Source organism: Lolium perenne, chromosome 3 (genome assembly GCF_019359855.2).
Source record: "Lolium perenne isolate Kyuss_39 chromosome 3, Kyuss_2.0, whole genome shotgun sequence".
Lineage (NCBI taxonomy): Eukaryota > Viridiplantae > Streptophyta > Magnoliopsida > Poales > Poaceae > Lolium > Lolium perenne.
In genome coordinates, this window is record NC_067246.2 from 22,760,571 (window position 1) to 22,780,768 (window position 20,198).

General features: G+C 53.4%; 1 protein-coding gene and 1 long non-coding RNA gene across 2 annotated transcripts; one reads left to right on the forward strand and one right to left on the reverse strand.

Annotated features, from left to right (window-relative positions):
• Positions 1-8,829: 8,829 nt before the first annotated feature.
• Positions 8,830-9,721, reverse strand: LOC127340924 (uncharacterized). The gene has a single exon (XM_051366696.2). It carries the CDS (start codon positions 9,617-9,619, stop codon positions 9,089-9,091), a length of 531 nt encoding a protein of 176 aa, XP_051222656.1. The 5' UTR covers positions 9,620-9,721; the 3' UTR covers positions 8,830-9,088.
• A 5,868-nt stretch (positions 9,722-15,589) lies between these two features.
• LOC139837491 (uncharacterized) lies at positions 15,590-16,092 on the forward strand. Its single transcript, XR_011753970.1, has 3 exons — positions 15,590-15,689; positions 15,761-15,850; positions 15,929-16,092. It is a non-coding gene; the product is annotated as an uncharacterized lncRNA (long non-coding RNA).
• Positions 16,093-20,198: the final 4,106 nt, after the last annotated feature.

Below are 20,198 nucleotides of genomic sequence, written 5' to 3' on the forward strand. Positions count from 1 at the left end.
GATCACGTGAACGCGATGCCCATCATCGCCTGGAGCAGTGGTCCGCCGCAACTGGGCCTGGTCGCCGACGGAGCCAGTTGTGCGGCGCGACAAATTCCTCCGCGCGCTAGCTTCCCAGGACCAGCACCAACGACATCAAGTGGGGTTGCCGTCGGCACGAGTACGGCGTACAAACAGCTGATCTCCCTTTCTGACGCGGACATCCGTCTTTACAGTTCCGTGGCCGATCACGGGCGCCGGGACAGCTCCGTTAGCTCTGTACGTATTGTATGGGTGGGGCGTACCTCCCTGCCGACACACAAATCTTACGGTATTTCCAAAATAAATGTACTCCAGTCGACGTCGCCGGCGTACGTCCTCTGGCTCTGGATTGATCATCTTGACCGCTTTAACTCGCCCGCTCCAAAACGAACTTCTCTTTCTCATGCAACAACGGCCCGTAGAGTCACCAAAGCGAAAATGTACAGAAAAATTTCTCTCCAGAAAATGTTCGATGTCCCCGGTGGACAGCGTCTTTACGGTTCCTGGCCGGGACAGCGTATGTATGTGTCACTGTGTATGTATACGTGGGCGCACCTGCCTGCCGACACAGGCATTTTTATACGAATATGAATACTTGCGGCACAACTCTGGTCGATCTCCCCGGTGTAGGCAGAGGTCGTCCTCAGAGTTGATTTTTTTTTATATGGTTCTCAGAGTTGATGTTGACCGCTTTAACTCGCGCGCTTGAAAACGAACGTGGAATTTTCGTGTGCTCGCGGCGTCGAAAACGGCCTGTTGTAGACAGTCATCAACTGGCGGATGTGACTCATGACTGCAATGTCACGCTTTCATGGTGCAGCCACCACGGTCAAAACGTGCGCACTCTGATTAGTTAAACAAATTGGTTGCCGGCGCCAGGGTACGAATTAGGGTGACTTCTTTTGGGCTTCCCGCGCGGCTTCGAGGTTGTGGGCAGCACAAGCCCAAAAGAAGTGTCTGGCTTCTACCCACCGAGAAACGCCCCAGAAGCCCATGTACGTGTAGTGGGCAGAAACTGGTCTAGAGCAGTTTCCCGAGCTTCCCCACGAGTTCACCAAACGTTTTGTGGAAATGGACATGTCATTTCATGAATTTTACAACAAAATGCCACCGCCTAGGTACCTGAGTCAAAGCGAGAAAAAAAGAAAAATAAAAAACGAATCGCTCCCCACCCCCGTCCTTGCTCGAACGAAATCGAGCCCGCCACCACTCCCCAATGTCTCGATGCTGTTCCTCCGTCGCCGCCCTAACCCAGCCGCCGACCACAGATCCTGGCAGCGGATATTTCACAACTCAACCTATGAAATAAGCCAAACTTCTAAAAGCCTAAAAGAAGTCTCCAAACGGATTCTACAAGTTTCTCCTCACCGTAGTTTCCCCCCCCCCCCCCCCCAAAGTTTGCCATAAGCCGGCTTATGCATAAGCATAAGCCCAAAAGAAGTCACCCTTACCGCCGGCAACGACGAAGAGCAGCCGCAATGCGGCGCCGGAACAACACTTGCGCTAATCGGTCCACCTCATGACTGGTAACAGCTTAGCTAGCTCATCACGGGACCGAAGCCCGAATCGCCACCCTATGGGTTGCTCCCGAGGATTAGGGGTGGAATCGAGCCGAGCCGAGCCGGCTCGAGCAAGCTCGCTGAAATTCGAGCCGAGCCAGGCTCGACTTGCTGCAATTTCTGAATGAAAAGGTGGGCTCGAGGCTCGGCTCGTCGGCTCGTGAGCCGTCCAGAAAATAACCCCACGGTCACAGACTCACACAAATTTCCAAATCCCTCTGCCCCCACGAGACGAGATGAGCCGAGCGACTCCAGCATCGCCGCGCCCCGCGCACCGCCAGCCCGCCACCCGCCGCCGCCGTCCTCCACCTCCAACACCGGCCACCGCCGCCGCCCCCATCTCCTCTCCTCCAATGGATCCGGAGCCCCCAAGCTAGGAGTTGTCTCTGCGACTCTGCCCTCGACGCGTTGCCGGGCTGCAGGCTAGGGTTAGGCTGTTGGGGGCGCCCGGCGGTCGGCCCTCCGCCCCTCCCCAGGACGCGCCACCACCTCGCCGTCCTCCACCTCCAACGCCGGCCACCACCTCCTCACCCACCCAGCAGCCAGCAACATCCACCGAGCGACGCCGCGACGGACAGTCACGAACAGCTACACTCCAGCAGGTAGGGCAGTTCCTCCTTTCATTTCTTTTATTTTCTAGTAATTAAGCTTCTATAACGATTTTGTGCCATTGGTATTGTTATCTTGAACAACTTGCTTCTTGCAGTAGTAATTTTTCTGCCGACATGTTCTTGTTATCTTGTAGGTAGTACATAGTCTGTAGCTTAGTTGACTTCTTGTTGTTATCTTGTAGTTGCTAGTTGTTGTTTTAGAAGATGCAACCTGGACGGGATAGTGAAGGATCGCACGCACGTATGGCGAACCTGATACCGCAGGGAAGGAGACGCGCATACAACAATGCGATGAATTCGAAGACAGCTGGTTATTTGGGCATCAATACAACTAGACCAGGGTCATCGCAACCCGCAGCAGCGACCGAGTCAGAACCTGCAATAGAAGTTTCTTCACCAGTGGTAAGTTGCTTTTTGCCGTTTCAAAATTGATGCAACAACAATACTATATGTGCAGCTTGTAGATTGAATGATTGTCACTACTCTATATGCAGCCGGTAGATGATTCTGATGAGCAAGAAAATTCTTATGACAAGAATGATACCATGTCTGAGGAAGATGGATTTGGTGATGGTCATATTGAGATATCCGATGATGGAAATTGTGTAGATGATGGTGGAACTTCTCACAGAGGGAAGAAGCGGCAAAAGGGAATGAAGGTTGGTCCGAAGGTTACCGTTCAACCAAGCAGCAAGTCGGGTTCAAAAGTCTGGGATCACTTTGAGAAGGTTCCGGTGCCATCCACCACACAATCTGGTGTCATGGTGATTATGGCACAATGCAAGTATTGCAAAAAGTTCTTATCCTACAAGGCAGATCCAGGGGGTACCGGAGCCACTACACATCTCACAAGACACTACACAAAGTCATGTTCAGATTACAAGGTCGCAATGGCTCAGGTGGTTTCTCAAACCCTTCTCAACTTTCAGCCATCCAATGCAAGTGATACCAGTATTCCGGTTTTGCAATCTTCTAGGGAGTATAGTCAAGAGGAAGCTAAAAAGTTAATTGCTAAAATGGTGATATGTCATGATTATCCATTTAAGATGGTAGAGCACACTTGGTTCAACATAGTGATGAAATATATGAATCCTCGGTATGAGTTTATTGGTAGAAAAACCATTAGAAAGGAATGCTTAAAGGTGTTTGAAGCTGAAAGAGACAGCCTTATGAAGGTTCTTAAAAGTGTGGAAAACATTGCTTTAACTACTGATTTGTGGACATCCAACCAGACACTTTCCTATATGTGTTTAGTTGCTCACTTCATTGATAAAAATTGGAACATGCAATGTCGTGTGCTAAATTTTGTGGAGTTGGACCCTCCACATAGTGGGCATGTGATTTCTCAAGCTGTGTTTGAATGTGTGGTTGCATGGAAGATAGAAGATAAAATCATCTCAATTACATTAGATAATGCATCGAACAATGATGTAGCAGTCCGGAATTTGAAGGCTATGTTTGCTGCTAGAAGCTCCTATTGCTTTGTTCCAAAATATTTTCATGTTCGCTGTTGTGCCCATATTATCAACTTGGTTGTGACCGATGGTACTGCAACCATCTCCCATTTGACGGCCTAGGGATACCTCATTGGGGCTACCAGGCGTGCGCACACGGCGAGCTACTCCGAGTCGAGGTCGTTGTAGAAGGCGGATGACGACAGAGAGAACACTCCTGGAACGTACACCGGCACGTTCGTATTCCATGGGCTCGCGTTGGTGGCGGCGGGACACCCGGCCATTATGTGCTGGTGCTAGCGCGCCGCCAGAGCCTTCTTCTCCCGCTCCGCCGCCCTCCGTCCTTTCCGCTCCGCCGTCGCCATCCTCTGGCGCAGATAATCTTGCTGCCATTGATCTTCGGTCCATCCTTCTGGCTTCTTCTTCGGAGCCGGCGCCTTCCGCGGCTTCGCGAACGGCGCTTTCGCCCCATTCGTCGCATTGCCCGGCGGCTTCTTGGCCGCTTTCTTGGCCATCTTTTTGGGGGCTGTCGGCGGCGCCATGGAATGGGGAGAGGGTAGCGGCGGCGGGTGGACGGCGGGAGGGAGAAACAAATCGGCGGGATATGTGTTGGGAGGCCAGAAATGCGCGGCGGGGTAGGCGCGATGTGGCGGGAGGGGCGGGATTTGGCTGGAGTGGGAGACGATTTTTCACTGAGCCGCTGATGCGTCGGGCCTGCATCGCTTCGCCTCGCTTTTCGTTGTGTCCGGCGTGCCCGGAGCGTCCCCTGTGGGGCGGTGACAGGCTCGGGGTGCCGGACACCGTATCGGGGCGCGCCAGACAAAAATTGGCCTTTGGGGGACGCGGCTGGAACAGTTTTTTGGTCCGACGTGCCCCAAATTACTTTGGGGGACGTGACTTAGCTTGTGCACACCACCTGCTGGATGGATTTTGTACGCAGCTTTCTCGCTACCAGCATTTTAGCTGACAGTGTTGGAGCTGCTACATAACGCTACACATACATAAAACTTTTACCGAATTTTCTTACGTGTCTGAATATACTATGCGAACAAAAAAAACTCTAGCAGATACGGTAAATCTTGGGCGGTATAGATGCGAAAATCGAGGAAGCACACAACAAACACGACTGGAAACTTTGAAAAAACTCTGTTCCCGCGAGATTTTGAAAAACAATCGTTCCAATTCGCCACAACATTGTTCGGGATTCAAGTTCATCGATACATTTGCAAACGCAAACCCGCCGCAACACTAACTTGCCATAATTCGGCCTAGGGATGCCTCAATGGGGCTAGGAGGCGGGCGCAAACGGCGAGCTACTCCGAGTCGAGGTCGACGATCTCCTTTTTCATGCGGCGGATGTCGAGCTCCTTCTAAACCGCATCGTATGGCAGCACGTGGGGTCCTCTTTAGGGTGAAAACTAGGGTCTTTCGGGCCTCAAATTAATATATATTGTGTTAATTGTATTGGAGATGACCTAAATTTATGATTTTGATCCCGTTGGGTAGCCTCCTGCTGTAAATTTAAACAAGACCACTTGACTCAAACAAACTATTCTAAAAAAAAGTATGATGTGCGGCATTCCATTGGAGATGACCTAAATATGTACGAGTGGACGTACCTGCTTGCCGACATAGGCATTTTATACGAAATTAAATACTTGCGGCACTACTCTTGTCGACGTCCCCGGTATAGGCAGCGGTTCTTTTCAGAGACGACGTTGACCGCTTTAACTCGCGCGCCAGAAAACGAACTTGGAATTCTCGTGTGCGCGCGGCGTCGAAAACGGCCTGTTGTATGTAGACAGACACCAGCAGCTTGCGGATGTGACTGATGGCTACAAGGTGGCGCTCTCTCTGGGTGGTGCAGCCAATTCTCTCTTAACCACCACGGCCAAAACGTGCCTACTCCGAGCAGGAAACAGTTGTTTACTCGTTGCCGGCGCCGGAGTACCGCCGGGAACGAGGAAGAGCAGCCGGCCGCGATGCGCCGCCGGAAAAACACTTGTTGCGCTAATCGGTCCACCTCATGATTGGGAACATCTAGCTAGCTAGCTCATGACGGGACCGAACAAACGGCGGATCGCTCAGCTTCAACCTCCGTCTAGCTTGTGTTTTCTCGTTTTAATGATGACCAGAGAATCGGCTCTTACTACCGAGTGGTACACACAAAGGCAAAAGGGACGGAGAGCTGTGGCGTCGACAGGGACGGCGCACGCAATGCCGCCGCGGCGGCAGCCAACATGCGGAACACCCATCATGCCGTGCCGCACGACATGGCAGCCTGCCGTGCACTTCCCTTTCTCCCTCTCCGGCTCTCCCACCCATGTCGGCGCGCATGCTTCCGTGTCAATTCTGAAAAACAAAAAATAAGATGTTTGCTTTATCTAGGCAGGTAAGCCATCCTAAATAGCTTACATAGATAAAGCAAATAATACATTACCTTAAAAGGTAAAACTCTAAACTTCACATATGTTGCCGCCTCCACTTGTGTATTGTTGCTGCGAAACCCGAAACACCAAGCAAGTTTCTCAACAGTGCAGAGACTCGAACCTCCATTGTTAGTCCTCGAATCCGGCCTTCAAGATATTCTCCGCCTCTTTGTCTTCATCATGGACCAAAATGTCACTTCATGGCAACAAAGAACAGAGCTTCGCGCCGCTCCCTCTAGAACCAGACGGTCGGAATAAAAGCATGGGTGTGCACGACCGAATACCACCAAATCCAACAAACTCCAGGCAATAGGTGCACTATTACATTCGCCGGTGGAGCTTTCCGGAACTCAACACTCCGGTCAGATCAAGAAGGATAGACCTCAAGAAGGCTATCATTTTCGCACAAGAGAAACCCTAGAACCGCCACCTTTATTTAGGTCGGGCCCAACACTGCCGAAAATATCCATCACTCTTTCTACCATAATCTTTGATATGTTGCATGTACGTACATCCAAACAAGCACACACGCCACCAAGAAAAATTGTCGTGCGCGTGCCCGGCTAAAGCATCAACCGATGGTCTACCGACGTTCGCACGACGTGCCGACGCACTCGACCACATCACAGGTTCTTCATCAGCATGATCAGTAGACGTGGGCCCAAAGCACATCAGCTCCATCGACAACACACGCTGCAGATCCCACGAAACCTTGCAGCACAAGCACTCACCCTGCTCTCCAGATTGCATTGGCCAATCGGCCATGGCCTTGGACCTGCAGCATCAGCACACCGCGAAACGGGACATCAATGGACGAGCATGTCCGAGTATTCCTCCTGTTTACTTGGTTGTATGATTTTTTGCATATATATAAACACCTTCATGTCCACCCACCTCCTCCTTTAAATTAACACGTGTCTCATATTTTTCTCTACATTTGGTCCCCCATGGCGAGAAAAAGGAGGAAATATCACTTATTGTTTATACCAATCTTTTTAATTTACAATACAATACATTATATATATTAGCTTAACTACTAGTACTATTTTATATTATAGGAAGAGGATTAAACGTGGAGATACTACATATATAGACCAAGATACGGACATTTTTCCTATGTAATTTTATCTTCAAACGTAGAAATTGCATTTCCACTAAATATAAAATACTTACATGGTAGTTGTGTTTTATTTTTGAGACACTGCTTTTTAGATTGTTTTAGTTAAATTGTGTCCTTAATTGATTAGAGAAAAAAAAACACGTCTTCGGAGATGAATTCTTGGCACTTAACTATACTGACCATATATGTACGTGTATATATCTATTCAGTTTTCCTTGAATATATCATGAGTCATTTGTAAAGAAAATAGAGGTTTCTCGAATACATGATTGTATGAGGTGTTTGTATTCTAATTGCTGCATTGCTAGTTTACAGGTCTACTCATGGTACGTACCCTCCTGCCGCCACGGTTGACCGTCGTTTTGTTTAAGCAGCGAGAGCGAGGTCACGCCGTTCTGATTATTTGGGGAAGATAATGGCGGGAGGCGCGCTCGCGTCGTACGGAGTTCGTCGGGGCCGGCAACACGGTACCGATCGAGAATAGCTGACTTTGATCGATGATTCGACCAATCGTGGACGTGCTGTACTACCTTCGTGAACAGCTAAAGAACAGCGCTACGTCAATCCGGGAAGAATCCTAGGCCAATTCATTACCGCACGGACGGCGGGTGGATCGCGGGTAATGAACCTTTGCTCGATTTGTACGTCTGCGCGCGCGCAGGAAGCACCGGCAATACTTGCCGCTACAACTATAGCACGCCATGGAAAATCGGTTTTCGTATTTAACACAGCGTCCATAGCTACCAAGAACTAGGGCAGCTTACTCAAACGACATTTTATGTCCAGAACAAGAACGTGTTTATCAAAAACTGCAAAGGGACTCCGTGCTATATGTAGCCTTTTGTTTTTTTAAATCTGAAATCATAGTTTTAAGTTTCAAAAAAATCTAAAATAATAAAAATCTGAAATAATATCCCAGATGTATAGTACAATGATAAAATCCACAAACGTCCCTGAAGTTGGTTTTGCCAGGCTAGGGCCGGCCCTCCGGCAGCGGCAAGGAGAGGCCACGGAGCTAGGTGTTTGGAATCATGAGAAAATAATTTGATCCCCTTTGTCCTCAGCATGTTTGCAATCAACTACTGGGATTCACAGGTCGTATATAAAGCTTTACGTTTGCAAAATATGATAAAAATAAATGATAACAACTAAACAAGCGAACACTGTATAGTTCCAACGTTGTCAGAATAGAACTGAACAAATCCTTGTGGTCTAAGGAATTCTTAAAAATCCAATGACATTGACGAGACCCAACTGCTTCGTATAAGAAAACAGGGCAATGCCGAACGGCCTTTTTTTTAGGGAGGCGGTGCCGAATTGCTTTGCCACTTGCAGGAATGGAAATGCACTTCCTAATTACAAGCAGAATCTTGCAGCGCGAGCCCACTGTTTGCGTAAGCCAGGTGGAGTGCCGGGCAATTAGGCAGAAACGCATAAATCCATATCTGTATGATGAATTGATGATCAAGCAGCGCCTGCATTGCTGCAGAGTGCAGAAACCAGTTGAGAAGGTAAATTGGGTGACCTCGAGATGAACGAGCCACAGATTTGACACACCGAACAGAGAGAACCATCGGAGAGTCGCTGATGAGCGCCTGGAATAGCATTTCGCTGCAGCTTTGCATAAACATGGCGTTAAAACTAGTAGCTACAAGGTCGATTAGTCGGTTCTCCATCCCCCTTCCCCTCATGTACCAACATTTGGTTGCAACTTTGCATAAACATCGCGTTAAAACTGCTAGTGGCTACAGACTCCCCTACATGATGAATTAAGCCTGGATTAGTGGGTTCCCCATTCCCTTCCTGTACTGCCCGAGCAAGATGCGAAGCAACCAGCAGCTGCCCCGCTAATCTAACTTGTGCCGACACATTGGTAGACGCGTTGTCAATCGGCTCACTTGGCAGCGTAGCTCGGGATCTCGTAGATTTGGTGGATCCTCCAGATGTCGTCGTCGAACCCGGCCGGTTCGGGCTCGCGGGCGCCGCCTAGGCCGGCGTGGTACTGGCTCCCGCCGCCGAAGTCCTCCTCGACGAAGGGGAACCAGCCGAGCAGCTTCTCGTCCTCGACCCCGAAGGTCCACCAGGGCGAGACGTTGGCGCCGTCCATCTCGTCCCAGTCCGCCGGCAGGCCGCCCGCCGCCGCCTCGTGTACTCCTCCGCCGCCGCAGACGTCGGGGACGACGGGCGCCATCTCCGGTTCGACGGACGCCGCGGAGGCGCAGGCGGCGGTAGCAGCCGCGGCAGCCTCGCGCGCTGCGGCGGCGGAGGAGGTCTTCTTGCCGCCCGTGGCGGCCGCCTTGGGCTGCCTCGGCTGCTTTGCCTTGCGCTGCTGCTTGGTGGTCGGGGTGGTGGTGGCCAAGGCGGCGGCGGAGGAGGGGTCCTGCGGGTCCTGGAACTTGGGGTTGTGCGCCCTGGTTCGCTTCATGGCGCCGCCCTGCAGCGCTGGTTCGATGGGGAGGGAGGCGGCGAGGAAGAGGATGAGTAGAGTGAGAGTGGTGGGGGAGTGGGGGATACGAGGTGTGGCTTGGGCTTTGCGGCCGTTTTGTAGTCCCAGCCAGCCACCCGGGGAGGTGGGGTTCGGGTCTGGGCCGGGCTCGAACGTGGCTGAATGGATGGACTGGCCCGGTCGCCGCCGCCGCCGAGCAGGCCGTCGGCTCGCGATGTGGAGCTGTCACGGGCAACACGTCGCCGTTGTACTCCTGCCGGTAAACTTGTCGATCAACACATGGCTCGTAAAGTAGAATTTCACAAGGTACTAGTAGTGTCTCTCTAGCGTGACATGCACCGTCGGAACGAGAGAGACTTGTCGTTGTGTTCTCGTGCCTACTTGAGAGATGATGGGAACTGTCACGTAACTCACGTTCTGCCTGCGTGAGGAGCTGAGACGGCATGTGCACGTAGCCGCAGCCCGTCGATCCGATCATGGGTCACGTGCCATGTAGACTCTGGAAGGTGGGCGCCGAGAAGGGCGCATGTTCGTCGGTGCATGTGCTTGTTAGAGATTGTTTTGTATACGAATAGGACTCCTGATGTAACCGACTTAAACCCTGTAATCCTCCTATATATATACACGTGAATACAGAGCTCGGACTATCCGAGTAGATTTTACCTGATCACAATATTATGTTTTACATGGTATCAGAGCCGCCTTTTCCGCCGATAACCGATCAAACCCTAGATCGCAAGCTCCACGACGCAGCCGTCGTCATCGACCATGGCGTCCTCCTCTTCTTCCGCGCTGCCGATCAATCTCGGCCAGCCTCCGCGCACGCAGCTCACGCGTGACAACTATCCAATCTGGCGGTCCCAGGTGTTGCCCGCCATCCGCGGTGCTCAGCAGCTCGGTCTCCTGACCGGCGTCGAGTCTGCTCCACCGTCTCAGGTGGTTGACGTGCCCGCAGACAAAGACACCGGCGCTCCTGCCAAGATGAAAGCCAATCCAGAGTACGCGGACTAGCTCTCCCGCGATCAATTCGTGCTCTCCTATCTTCTGCAGTCCCTGTCCCTGGAAGTTCTTCCGCACGTACATCGCATCGAGTCGGCTCATGGTGTTTGGGCTGCTGTTGAAGAGATGTTTGCTGCACAATCTGAAGCCAAAGTTGATAATCTCCTTGTTGCTCTTGCCAATACAAAAAAGCTGCAGATGACCACCTCCGAGTTTTTAGCCAAGATGCAGGGTTTCGCCGACGAACTGGTTGCGGCTGGCCACCCTCTTCAAGATAGGCAATTGGTGTCCTACATCCTTGCCGGCCTAGGCAAGGACTACAATGCTCTTGTTGCTGCCCTTGGCGTGGCAACAGGTCCCATCACCCTCAGCCGCCTCTACTCGCAGCTTCATGCCTATGATCAGCGACAGATTCTTCTGGCTGAACCCTCTCCTCCTGAGTTTGAGTCCTCAGCCAATGCTGTTTCTCGTCAGTGGCGCTCCCGCAACGACGGCAATGCAAACTACAACAACAACAATGGCCGGTTTCGTGGGGATCGCCAAGACAACCGCCGTGACTCGCGGCGTGATGATCGTCCCTTCCAACAGGGGCGTGGTGCAGGCCGTGGACCACCCGGAGGAGGGCGCGGCCGCGGGCGTGGACGGCGCAGGACTACCCCCTGGGTTGATGCCACGTGCCAAATATGCAACAAGGAGGGGCACTATGCAAAGGATTGCTGGTCTCGCTATGCTAATGATGATGATTATAGTGAGAAAGAAGTTCATGCCGCCTATGGTGTGGACACCAACTGGTACCAGGACACTGGAGCTACCCACCACATCACAGGAGAGCTTAACAATTTGACTCTCCGGGACGCCTACAAAGGACATGACAAGGTCAACACTGCCAATGGGCAAGGTATGAATATTTCCCACATTGGTCATTCAGTAGTTCGTAACCCTACTCATGATTTTCATCTTCGTAATATACTCCATGTTCCCAATGCTTCCAAAAATTTGCTCTCTGTCCATCGCTTCACATACTCCATGTTCGGGGACGACGGGCGCCATCTCCTCTTCGACGGATGCCGCAGAGGCGCAGGCGGCGGTAGCAGCCGCGGCAGCCTCGCGGGTCGCGGCCGCGGCGGAGGAGGTCTTCTTGCCGCCCGTGGCGGCCGCCTTGGGCTGCCTCGGCTGCTTGGCCTTGCGCTGCGGCTTGGGGTTCAGGGTGGTGGTGGGGTTGGCGGCGGCGGAGGAGGGGTCCTGCGGGTCCTGGAGCTTGGGGTTCTGCGCCCTGGTTCGCTTCATGGCGGCGCCCTGCAGCGCTGGTTCGATGGGGAGGGAGGCGGCGAGGAAGAGGATGAGTAGAGTGAGAGTGGTGGGGGGTGTGGGGGATACGAGGTGTGGCTTGGGCTTTGCGGCCCTTTTGTAGTCCCAGCCAGCCACCCGGGTTCGGGTCTGGTTGGGCGCTGGGCCGGGCTCGAACATGGCTGGCTGGATATGGACTGGCCCGCTCACCGCCGCCGCCGAAGACACATGCAGCCGCTTTGCCGCCTGCGGCCGCTGCGTGCGGTGCACCGGGACGGGCAGGCCGTCGGCTCCTCGCGATGTGGACTCGATCGCGCGTGCTGTCACCGGGCACACATCGCTGTTGTACTCCTGCCGGTAAACTTGGCGATCAACACATGGCTCGTAAAGTAGAATTTCGCAAGCTACTGTCTGTCTAGCGTGGCATACATACGCCGTCGGAACAAGAGAGACTTCTGGACCTGTCACGTAACTCACGTTCTGCCTCCGTGAGGAGCTGAGAAAAATATGCACAGCATGTGCACGTAGCTGATGCCCGTCGATCCGATCATGGGTCACGTGCCGTGGAGACTCTGCAAGGGCGTGCGTCGGTCGGTGCATGTGCTCGCGCGAACCGCATGCCGACACAGTGATGAAGATCGGCCAAATTAAGGATCGTGTAACTACACAAGATCGTCCGACGCGTACAGCTGGGCTACTACAAGAACCTGCAGCTGTACAAATCCATCGTGATATTCCCTCCGCTGTACGGGTACACGTACCGGTCGTATCCCGTCATCAAAGCGAACTACTAGTATTTTAAGGGGCCGACATGGGTGTCGGCAAATCCATCCGAGAATGGCGATTTGCACAAAAATAACCCAAAACTGAAAGAAAAGCACAGACTGACCCTCCGGCGAAACTATTTCACCAATCTAACCCTTTTGTGTGGCGCCCCTCCCACGGGCGCCACATATGCCCATGTGGCTCCCTCACGGCGCCATCGACTCAGCTCGACGTGGCCCCCTCGCCGCCGAGCCGGGTGCGCCATCCGACGTGGCAGCATGTGTGGCGCCCCTCCCAACGGCGCCACACGTGCCAACTTATATCATGTTTTCGGTCCAAAACATCCAGGGGCTCCGGAACGTCTGGGACTTAGCCGTTTTGCGAGGCTCGATGTGTGGCGCCGATGCCACGGGCGCCACACTAGCATGTGTGGCGCCGATGCCACGGGCGCCACACATCCACTTAAGTGTGGCGCCCGCGCCCGCGCCCAGCCCGACCATCTTCTTCTCTGTTTCTTGGACGACCTCCCTCTCTCCCCCAAGGCGGCCGGCGGTTCCTCCTCCTCCCTCCCTCTCTCCCCCAACAAATCGGCCACAAATTCGTCAGATCTGACCGGCCAATCTCTTCCCCATCCATTCCTCAAGGTAATCCCCTTCGAATCCCTCACATTCATCCACTAATTTCATAGATCTTGCTAGATTTGCACATGAACCCTAGACATGGAAACTAGATTTGAAATGGCTATGTATGTGTTGAATGTGTATGTGTAGGAACCCTAGATATGTAGGAACCCTAGATATGTAGGAACCCTAGATGTGTTGAATGAAATTTTACATGTATGTGTTGAAATCCTATGTATGCATGTGTTGAAATGTCTAATATTTGCCTAGCAAATGCATTCAAATTTGCTACATATGCCTATTATTTGTGATGGAATAACTCATGTATTCTTGATCCAAATATTTGTATGTGTGTATGTATGGAACCTTATGTATGTATGTGGTGAAAGGCAAAATTGGAGCATGTATTTGGATATGAACTCTCATGTATGTGTGATGTATAGGTGATTCGAAAGTTAGATATATTCTCATGTATTCTTGATGGAATAACTCATATTTGTTAGGAATGTATGTGTGATGGCTTATTTGGATATATTCTCATGTATGTGTTGCTCATACATGTAGGATGGTGTGGCTTACGGATGAAGAGTACGACAGGTTGCACCGGGCTGTTCATATGACGGAGAAGGGAACGGATCTTCAACCTTTGAAGATTCGTTACCATGGCACATCGGATATACCGTATGACGAGAGGTACACGGAGTTCATCCGGCCTACCGGTCTTCTCCCGTTCATATCCCTTGTAAGCCGTGGGGGGCCACTCATGAACCCCTCGGCACTCACCGCCCTTGTCGACCGGTGGAGGCCGGAGACTCACACCTTCCACTTGAGGGCCGGCGAGATGGCCCCTACTCTCCAGGATGTTTCCATGATCCTTGGACTACCTATTCGGGGCGAGCCACCGTGTATGAACACGCCTTCGATGGGTGGCGCCAAAGCAGATGGAGGTGCTTATTGGCGGGGCTCCTCCGCCGCCAGCAGATCCAAAGAAGAGAGCTCCCGCCGGCGCGTCTTTCGAATGGATCGGGACTAACTTTGGAGAATGCCGGAAGAGGCCGACGAGGACACTCGGAGGACGTACGCCCGCGTGTACTTATGGTACATGATTTCGAGGACTCTCTTTCCTGACAGTGGGGGGAAGCTGGCCCATTGGTGTTGGCTGAAGGCGCTAACGGTGTTGGATAACCGTTGGAGTTGGGGAACAGCGGCACTTGCCTACCTCTACCGGCGAGGTGATGATTTGCTCTATGTACTATTTTCCTATAGTAGTGTGCTAGACAAAGTACTAACCAAATGTCTTACATGCGCGATTGGACGAAGCTTGTCGCAGAATCGGGAGCAGGACTGGGAGCGGCGGTATTGGTGGATGCATGCTCCTACTTTCCGTATGGAGCCGGGACCGCCTATCGGTTGGGCGGCCTAGGGTACTCAACGAGAGGCCATGGCCTCATTACCCTCACTCTCCGATCGGGAGCCCACTTGGGCATACCTTTGGGACAATGTCTCGGAGATGTCGGGCGATCCAAAGATCATGTACATGCAGTACACTGCGGAGTTGGACACTCTTACCGCTGAGCAGGTAACCGATCACTCTTTTGCAATCCTAGTTTTCATTGATTCTACTGGCATGTTCTAAATTCTGAGATGTTTGTATGCTGCAGGTGGAATGGGAGCCATATGGTAGCTACTACCGTATTGGCGCGTCGATGACTGACCTCAACCACAAGTGCACGGAGGAGGCGCGGTTCTGGCGTATGCGCTGCCCACTCATATGCATGTGGCTTGTTGAACACCACCAGCCGCAAAGAGTGATGAGACAGTTTGGGTCAGTATCAGAGTGCCCACCGGTGTGGCAAGACACGGACAAGGCGCTTCATAGGTAAACTTCGGAATCATGCGATGGAAGATTCTTGATAGAAGATGTACAAACTAACTTGTTGATTCTTGCAGGCTTGATAGGCGGCGGCAGAGGAAGATCACAAATTGGCGATCCATCATAGCGGCCACATCGCAGCGTTCCAACAGTGTTTGGAAGCGGCACGGAATGCTGGCCCTGAGCAGATTGTGCCTCACAACTTCGCCGCTTTCAACAACTACCTCGAGTGGTTCCATGAGAACACGCGTATCGAGTTAGTTAAGCACGCGTATCCTGAGGAGATCTTGGACGACCCCATCCAGTTCGATGAGGTTGGGCAAAGCCAGCACGACAGATTTGCTCGCAGAGGGAGATCGACTTCTATTGCTTCCGAGCTGAACTTCGTGGTATTCTATTGTCACAGCGGAAGGAGATCGAAAAAACAGCTGAGGAGTGCGAGGTTATGTGGGAGCAGAGCGGGAGAGATGACAAGCCTGTCCGACCGTTGCGGTATTTCATTAAGGTATGATCACCAACTTTGAATGTACGATACTATGATGTGGTGGATTTGTAACCATGAACGGGATGACGCAGAACACTGCACGAAAGATGCGGCGGTTAGCCAGCTTGCTAGGTTGCCGGGAAGCCGAAATCGCTACATCTTCCTCTTCAGAAGAGCGGGAGGTATGGACTATTTTGTTGCTGTCAAACATGTTCTTACTAATTTCAACTTTGTAATCTCATGTGTTCGTGTCTGTGAAGATTCCTGAGGACGAGCTAATTCTGAGTCAAGCCATACTTCCAAAGCGTACCTCCAAGCAAGCCGCACGGTCAGCTTACCAGTTGAAGCCAAGGGGCAAGGGTCCAAACCGGTACACTCCGGAAGATTATGTCAGCCGAGGAAAGAAGGTTGTCACTGAGGAGGATGAGGGGCGCGGCGGAGATCGGATATGTCGAGGATGAGGAACGACGAGCCGTTCTCTTCGAGAGGAGGAGGAGGATGAGGAGGAGGAGGAGGAGGAGCGAGGAGCGAGGAAGCAGCGAGAGAGCAGCGGGAAGCGAGGAGCAGCCACGGCAGCGGACGAAGAGGATGGCCGTCCGGAAGCAGCCCGCGAGGACGGCACGTCGAGGACGCTACTAGGATGTGCCCACGAGTTGTTGTGAACTCTATATTCATAAGTATCGATTTGTGAACCCTATGTCATGTCGAACCATGATGCCGTAATGCTACTTGTTGTTTGAATCTACGTGCTCCAATGTGTCCTATGTAGTGTTATATGGGTATGTGATGTAATTGCTAGTTGGTGTGTGCGATGTTGTACTCGTTACGGTTGGCGTTGGATAGGATTTTTCATGTTTTTAACAAAAGTCAATGTGTGGCGCCCTTCCAACTGGCGCCACAAGTGCTTGTGTGGCGCCCGTGGCATCGGCGCCACACATGCCAACTTATATCAACATTGGGTCGAAAACATCCAGGGGGCTCCGGACGATAAGTCCTTAGCCGTTTTCGCGAGCCTCTATGTGTGGCGCCCGTGGCATCGGCGCCACATATGCTAGTGTGGCGCCAGTGGAGTCGGCGCCACACATCGAGCCTCGCAAAATGGCTAAGTCCCAGAGGAATTGTCTCACAGTATGCTCGGGGGGATTACAAGTGCATGTGTGGCGCCGTTGGCAGGGGCGCCACACATGCTGCCACGACGGAAGGGCGCACCGGCTCGGACGAGGGGGCCACGTCGGCTGGGTCAGTGGCGCCGGCAGGTGGGGAGCCACATGGGCATGTGTGGCGCCCGTGGAAGGGGCGCCACACAAAAGGGTTAGATTGGTGAAATAGTTTCGCCGGAGGGTTAGTCTGTGCTTTTCTTTCAGTTTTGGGTTATTTTTGTGCAAATCGCCTCCGAGAATACGGCAACCGAACTGGCCGGATCGATCCGCAACTGCTGCATTTCGGTGGCTCTCCCTGGCCGCAAGCAAGAGCAAGTGGGCGGCGGCCGTAGCTGGCACTACTTTTCTTGTACGCTTGCGATGCGTTGAGTTGCGTGCGGCGCGCCGGATCGAACCGAACGGGATGTGCCACTCTGTCCGAAGAGGATCTCGGATTTGTCTGTTCGGTTTTGTTGTGTCCTCCCGATGTTTGGCTGGCGCGCGCGGCGTGCAACGCAACTTGGGCGGCGCGCGGTCCAGCACGCCACTGGCCTTGTCGGCCCCGATCGCCACCTAGTCGGACCAGCCACGGGAGAAGATAGACTAGTACACTCTACAGCATGTCGACCCGTTCTTTTTTTCCCGGCGTTGGGAGGATGTTTTCGCGAATCTGTCCGGCCACATGCGATTGCTCTACGGACCTCCCGTGCCTCGATCTCCGTGTTCATCATGCCCTGCCGACTACTGTGTCTGGCTACGTGGCCTCCGCAAGATATTTGGTGAGCCTGCCGGCCGGCCACATGCTATGCTGGGGACGAGCTCCGTGGCTTTGCGTTCGTCGTGCCGCCCCTGCCGACTACTACTGTGGCTTTCCGAAAATGGAAACGACGTACCCGACGTTAACGTTGCACGAGCGAATGGGCCGGAAGTATCTCACGGGAAATAGGCGGGCACCCACAAAACAGCCCATCTTCTTCCGGCCCAGCTGGATGGTACGGTAGTTCCGTGGCGTGGGCTGGACTGGCACCACGCCAGATGTAAGTTGACCCACCGCGCCCGTCTGCTTTTCCGTGTGCCAAGAGAGGTCAAACGCATCTAAAATAAAGAGAGGTCTAACGGACAGGATACTAAGAGGTTCAGAGCATCTCCAGCCGCGTTCTCAAGAGCGTCCTCCAAATCGCGCCGGATTGAGTGTTTGGGGGACGTGTTTCGTTCGTGCCGCGTTTGGGGGACATCGCTCCCCAGTCGCGTCCCCTAAATAAAATTTTGGAAATTTTAAACTTAACGAGATTCGATTAAGATTCGTCCAAACTTACATAGATTCGAACGAAATTTGACTAAATTTAAACTAAACCTAATCTACAACCACTTGCGGCGGCCGGAGGCATCGTAGTACTGCTGGAAGTTGTACATCTCGTCGGTGACGACCTCCTGCTTGACGCGCTCGTCGACGGGCTCGTCCTTCACCAAGCCGCTTGGTCATGCCTCGCCGTCGTCGGTGAGGTCCACCAGCGGCTTGCCAGAATCGCGGATGGACAAGGCGATCGCCGCGTCGAGGTTGCCCCTCCAGGCGTCCTTGTCGTTCATGGACGCCAAGAACGTCGCCCGCAGACCTGGGCAGTCCTCGGGGTCGTCGCTGCTGGCGATAAGCCGCTGCTGCCGCTCGTACTCCGCTAGCAGCGCCGCCTGTGACGGTTCCTCCGGCTCCTCCTTCACCTCCGGCTTCGGGATGAGGAGGGCGTCGCCGCGCCTCCCTTGCTGCCGCCGGCTGCCGCTGTCGCTTCCGCCACGCCTCGTGTTGACAGGCGTCGCCGGCTCCTCCTTCACCTCCCGTTTGGGGACGGTGTAGGGCGCCGACCTGTACGACGAGGATGGCGTCGATCGCGCCGGTCCTGAGGAAGAAGAGTGCGAGGAGGACGACGGCTGCCATTGAGGAGACGGCGGCGGTGACGACGGCATCTCCAACCTCGGAGCGCCGTTGCGGATGCCGCGGATGACGTTCTCGAGGGTGCGCCCCGGAACGCCCCAGAACAGGGTGCGGCCGTCCTTGTTCCAGCTGTTGGGGCCGCCGACGAGCCCGTCGGCGCTGTGCATCTCGACGTCGTACTTCGCCTTGAAGTACGTCGTCCACCAGGCGTCGTTGTCGTTGGCCGCCCACGTCGGATCCAACCGCTTCTCGGCGGTGAGTTGAGCCCGACGGGCCTTGATGGCGTCCCTCCATTGGTCCGTGCGCGGCTTCGGCGGCGGCGGAACGCCAATGCCATTCACGGCCATCTTCCAGCCACCGCTGCTTGGCAGCCGCATGTCCGGCGGGACTGGATACCGGGCGTTGTTCAGCGCCCACGCCTCCGACACGGTGAGGCTGCCACGGCCGAAGCCGTTCGCCGCGGCGATCTTGCGGGAGGATGAGCTCGACATTTTTGGAGCGGACCGGACAAGATCTGGGAGGGGGAAGGCGGCGACGACGAGAAGGTTTGTGAGCGGTGAGAACTGCAGGGCATCTTTAAACAGCGGCGGCAGCGGGCGGTTGCACGCAATAACGCCGACGCGGACGGCCACGCGGCCATGCACGACGAGACGCGTCCCTGCGTCGCCTGGGAAAACAGGGACGCCATTAACGTCGCTTGACCAAAGGTAGGCGACGGGGTTTTAGGCTTCCAAGCTGCTGACGCGTCGGGTCCGCGTCGCTTCGCCTCGCTTTTCGTTGTGTCCGGCGTGCCCGGTGCGTCCCATGTGGGACGGGGACGGGCTCGGGGCGCCGGACACCGTATCGGGGCGCGCCGGACAAAAATGGGCTTTGGGGGACGCGGCTGGAACCTTTTTTTTGTCCGGCGCGCCCCAAATCCCTTTGGGGGACGCTTTGGGGATGCGGCTGGAGATGCTTTCATGTACATCTAAAAAACAAATCCATGTAGGAAACATACCAGAAAGAGGAGAAGGTAATTTATAGATCGCAAGAGGGAAAAGAAAAGGATGTCTTGTATTAACCGCAACTTGCACCACAGGGACTTCACGTCGTTTTCTTCTTCTCTTGGTCTAGTTTGATACCTGGAAGCATTTCCTATTGTACCTACAGTTTTGTTCCCAACATTATGCACCAAGAGCACGCGCGACGAGAAAAATGTTTTTTATAGTGCGCTGGCAAACAATAGGGATCAAAACGATTGCGCGGGGGCTGCCCTTAAAGTGGGGAACCCAAATTGACGGTGTCATGAGCTTGGCATGTAGTAGTCGACACCAATTGAGTTGAAAATGTGGAGGATTTTAGAGACGGTGGTGACTAGAGAAAATGAGGAGGATCCATCTTCTCTCTCTCTTCTTTGATGCAATTTTGAGAGAAAGAGCAGGCACCAATTTCACTCCCTTCGGTCGGGATACTCCCGAGCCAGTG